Raw genomic sequence first — 4,425 nt, 5'->3', positions numbered from 1 at the left:
TCAAACCTGCACCCCCTGCCGTGGAAACCTGGGGTCTTAACCACTGGATCACCAGGGAAGTCCCAACCATTTACTTTTTTCATCCCTGCAGGTTGGAGCTTGGCAAATGGAAAGCAGTAAGCCAAGATGCTGCAAGGCAGCAAAGGGGGTCTGGAGGACCCTTCCAGTGGTAATAGGAAGTCAGTCCTCGGAGTCAACAAGGGTTCATTCCTTGCTGTGGGAGGCGTCTGGGGCAGAGGCAGGGAACGTGAAGGGACCAGGGTGTTCCTACCTGGATTTTGGACTCTGAAGGTTCTGGCGGCTGAGGAGTCGAGCGGCTGAGACCCGCTTTTTGTGGACACTGGATAGACCTGGGGCGGGGGGAAGAACAAAGGTGCTCCTGAGATGGGGCAAAACAGTTGTCAATTCAGAGTCCCCAGCTTCTCCTGACCCTCTGGAGTGAGACGAGATAAAAGAAAAGAGTCCCCAGCTTCTCCTGTCCCTCTGGAGTGAGACGAAGAGATAAAAGAAAAGAGGTCAGGCGGGCCTTGGGGCGGGTGGTTGTGGATACAGCAGAACAGAAAGCAAAGCTGGCTGAACTTGGCGGAGAAGAGGAGGTTTAGGGTAACATGCTGCAGGGCTGGAGAGAGAGCCCAGAGCAGCCACAGTGTGTTTATTTGGGTGGCCTGCCTAAAGGGTGGAGGTGGGCACAGCAACCCACTCCAGTATTCTTGCCAGGAGAATCCCATGGATGGGGGAGCCCAGTGGGCTACGATCCATGGGGTTGCAAAGGGCTGGACATGACTGAAGCGACTGAGCACACACGCATGTACTACAAGGGAGACCTAAGCATCGAAGCCCACCTTCTCTAAGGACCTTTCAGAGGTGAGAACTGCCGTCTCCCGTCCCCACCCCGGGTCGTGGATGTCTCCCCAGGCGGGTGGTAGGAGGTACCTTGTGTGAGTTCCGGAGCTTCAGCCACGTAGGTGAGACGGAACTTGTTCCTCTTCCAGCTGCGGTCATTGCTGATGAGGGAGTTGTTCGCCTTCTCGATGTTGACGTCATCACCCACGCAGAACACATCACAGGCTGCCTGTGTTACACATTATACACATTAGGAGCCACTGCCATCTTCCTCTCTGCACCTCCCCCGCCCCGGGGAATCACCAGTCCACTTCCTGTATCTCTGAATTTGCCTGTTCTGGACGTTTTGTGTACATGGACTCGGACAGTAAGTGTCCTTTTGTTCTGGCTTCTTCCACGTAGCACATGTTTTCAAGATTCATCCATGTCGTAGCATGCATCAGCACCTCATTCCTTGTTGTGCCTGAACATTCCATTGCAGGGACACACTACAGTTTGTTCATCCATTCATCATATTTAATGCTAACCAGTTTACATTTAAATCTAAATGACCACGTGTCGCCAGTGGCTACTGTACAGGTCACTGGAGATCTAGCACAAGAGGAACAAGATTGTCAAAGCAGACAGATTGGTGAGATCTGAGTTCCAGCCCGAGTCATGGCCCCCTGGGTTGGTTAACCAACTGTATGTTTTTGATTTACTTGTCTATGATTGTGAGTGAAGGATGGGTTCCTCCCAGCTCTAAAATTCCAAGGCTCTATAATTTTTTATAGACGAACTCTTTACCCTTAATACAGGAGGCTGGATTCCAGGTGGAAAATGTGTCTTAGGACCACCCAAAGTCATATGACTTGTTTAAAGCTGTCCCCTGGTTGGATACATAAGGGAAGTATCAAAGATTTTCTCAAGTTTTTTCTATTTCTGATGGTTTAGGTGATCTGTCCTTGGGGGTCCCTGGGGACATGATTCCTCATGGGTCTCTAAAACTGGGGCAGATGGTTACCTTGAAGACCTTCTTAGCCCAGGTCCTGAAAGCCTCTTCCTGCCCACAAAGCTCGTCCCCCTCCCTCATCTTCAAGATCCTCTCTCCTCCAAGCTCTTCCAGGAGAGTGTCCACGGCGTGTCCAAAGGCGCAGAAGTGAGGGTATGCCCGTGAGCCAAGGCCGAACACAGAGAACCTGCCAAGAAGACAAGAGAAGCTCTGGAATAGGGGGCTGGGGAGAACGTGCAGGGGTTCCAGTGTCAGGGACTGTTCAGTCAGTTCAGTTGCTCAGTCGTGTCCGACTCTTTGCGACCCCATGAATCGCAGCATGCCAAGCCTCCCTGTCCATCACCAACTCCAGGAGTTCACTCAAACTCACGTCCATAGAGTCGGTGATGCCATCCAGCCATCTCATCCTCTGTTGTCCCCTTCTCCTCCTGCCCCCAATCCCTCCCAGCATCTTTCTTTTCCAATGAGTCAACTCTTTGCATGAGGTGGCCAAAGTATTGGAGTTTCATCTTTAGCATCATTCCTTCCAAAGAACACCCAGGACTGATCTCCTTTAGGATGGACTGGTTGGATCTCCTTGCAGTCCAAGGGACTCTCAAGAGTCTTCTCCAACACCACAGTTCAAAAGCATCAATTCTTCAGCACTCAGCTTTCTTCAAAGTCCAACTCTCACATCCATACATGACCACTGGAAAAACCATAGCCTTGACTAGACAGACCTTTGTTGGCAAAGTAATGTCTCTGCTTTTCAATATACTGTCTAGGTTGGTCACAGCTTTCCTTCCAAGGAGTAAGTGTCTTTTAATTTCATGGCTGCAGTCACCATCTGCAGTGATTTTGGAGCCCTCAAAGATAAAGTCTGACACTGTTTCCACTGTTTCCCCATCTATTTCCCATGAAGTGATGGGACCAGATGCCATGATCTTCGTTTTCTGAATGTTGAACTTGAAGCCCACTTTTTCACTCTCCTCTTTCACTTTCATCAAGAGGCTTTTGAGTTCCTCTTCACTTTCTGCCATAAGGGTGGTGTCATCTGCATATCTGAGATTACTGATATTTCTCCCAGCAATCTTGATTCCAGCTTGTGCTTCTTCCAGCCCAGCGTTTCTCATGATGTACTCTGCATATAAGTTAAATAAGCAGGGTGACAATATACAGCCTTGACGAACTCCTTTTCCTATTTGGAACCAGTCTGTTGTTCCATGTCCAGTTCTAACTGTTGCTTCCTGACCTGCATACAGACTTCTCAAGAGGCAGGTCAGGTGGTCTGGTATTCCCATCTCTTTCAGAATTTTCCACAGTTTACTGTGATCCACACAGTCAAAGGCTTTGGCATAGTCAATAAAGCAGAAATAGATGTTTTTCTGGAACTCTCTTGCTTTTTCTATGATCCAGCGGATGTTGGCAATTTGATCTCTGGTTCCTCTGCCTTTTCTAAAACCAGCTTGAACATCTGGAAGTTCACGGTTCATGTATTGCTGAAGTCTGGATTGGAGAATTTTGAGCATTACTTTACTAGCGTGTGAGATGAGTGCAGTTGTGCAGTAGTTTGAGCATTCTTTGGCATTGCCTTTATTTGGGATTGGAATGAAAACTGACATGTGAAGCCCTGTCCCCCAGTGTGACTGTATTTGGAGATGGGGCCTTCAAGGAGGTAACTGAGGTCAAACGAGGTCATATGGGTGGGGCCCTAATCCTTCTAAAAAGAGGGAGAGGTACCTGAGAGCTCTCTCTTCCACCCCCAGTGAGAGGCTCTCAGAGGAAAGGCCACGTGAGGACACAGCAAGAAGGCAGATGTCTGCAAGCCAGGAAGACAGGCCTCACCAGAAACTTTGAGCTTGGACTTGCAGCTTCCAGAAGTGTTAGAAACAAGTTTCTGTTGTTGAGGCCCCCAGCCTGTGGTACATTGTGGTGGCTGCCCAAGCAGATAAAGACAACTGGTACCTCCAGAAGGGCAGACCACCCCACACCCATTTGAGGAAGGCCATCTTTAAGCCTGAGAGCCCCTAAACCCTGCTCTCCCTTCCTTCTGGTCTCTGCTAGGTGCCACTGTCCTCAGGAGAAAACTCCCAGTTGGTCCTTAGGAGGATGGGTGACCTGGAACCATTGGCTGTTTCTTGAGTGTCCCTTTCTAAGCTAGACTAATTGGGAAAATTAATCTGGATTAGCCAAAAAGTTTGTTTGGGTTTTTCTGTAAGACATCGCAGAAAACCCTGAATGAACTTTTTGGCCAACTCCATACATCAGTGAAAGACTTGACTTTCTTACTCAGCATACAACTAAATTAGTTTCAAGTACAAAGAGCCTGAAAACTCTAGCATAGCAGTTCTTGGGGACCTGTGCTAACGAGGAGATCAGAAGAACCTGTCATTAATACATCCAGTGTTGGTGTGTAAACAGGTTCTTCTCAAAGGGATTGAAAGATTTATGATATGCTGGCTGTGAAATTGATTTGTTTCACAAAGCCTCTTTGCTTGGAATGGACATATACACTCTGCTATATTTAAAATGAATGCAACAAGGACCTGCCGTACAGCACACGGGATGCCGCTCAATGTTCTGCGGCAGCCTGGATGGGAGGGGAGTCTCGA

The 4,425-nt window shown here is 48.6% G+C and overlaps 1 protein-coding gene across 4 annotated transcripts in view; it reads right to left on the bottom strand.

Moving 5' to 3' along the window:
* Positions 1–4,425, bottom strand: part of NOS1 (nitric oxide synthase 1 (neuronal)) — a 195,272-nt gene that overhangs the window by 24,341 nt on the left and 166,506 nt on the right. For all 4 annotated transcript variants that reach the window (XM_010828540.1, XM_010828544.1, XM_010828541.1 and 1 more), the window contains 3 exons: positions 1,847–2,021; positions 934–1,072; positions 272–350 (listed from right to left, as the gene is read on the bottom strand). In XM_010828540.1, coding sequence (XP_010826842.1) covers positions 272–350; positions 934–1,072; positions 1,847–2,021 — 393 coding nt within the window. The remainder of the gene's footprint in view (positions 1–271; positions 351–933; positions 1,073–1,846; positions 2,022–4,425) is intronic.

The sequence above is a fragment of the Bison bison genome, unplaced genomic scaffold (assembly GCF_000754665.1).
Source record: "Bison bison bison isolate TAMUID 2011002044 unplaced genomic scaffold, Bison_UMD1.0 scf7180017864495, whole genome shotgun sequence".
Classification (NCBI taxonomy): Eukaryota; Metazoa; Chordata; class Mammalia; order Artiodactyla; family Bovidae; genus Bison; species Bison bison.
Note: the sequence above shows the minus strand (reverse complement) of the source record. Positions and strands in the feature narration are given on the sequence as shown.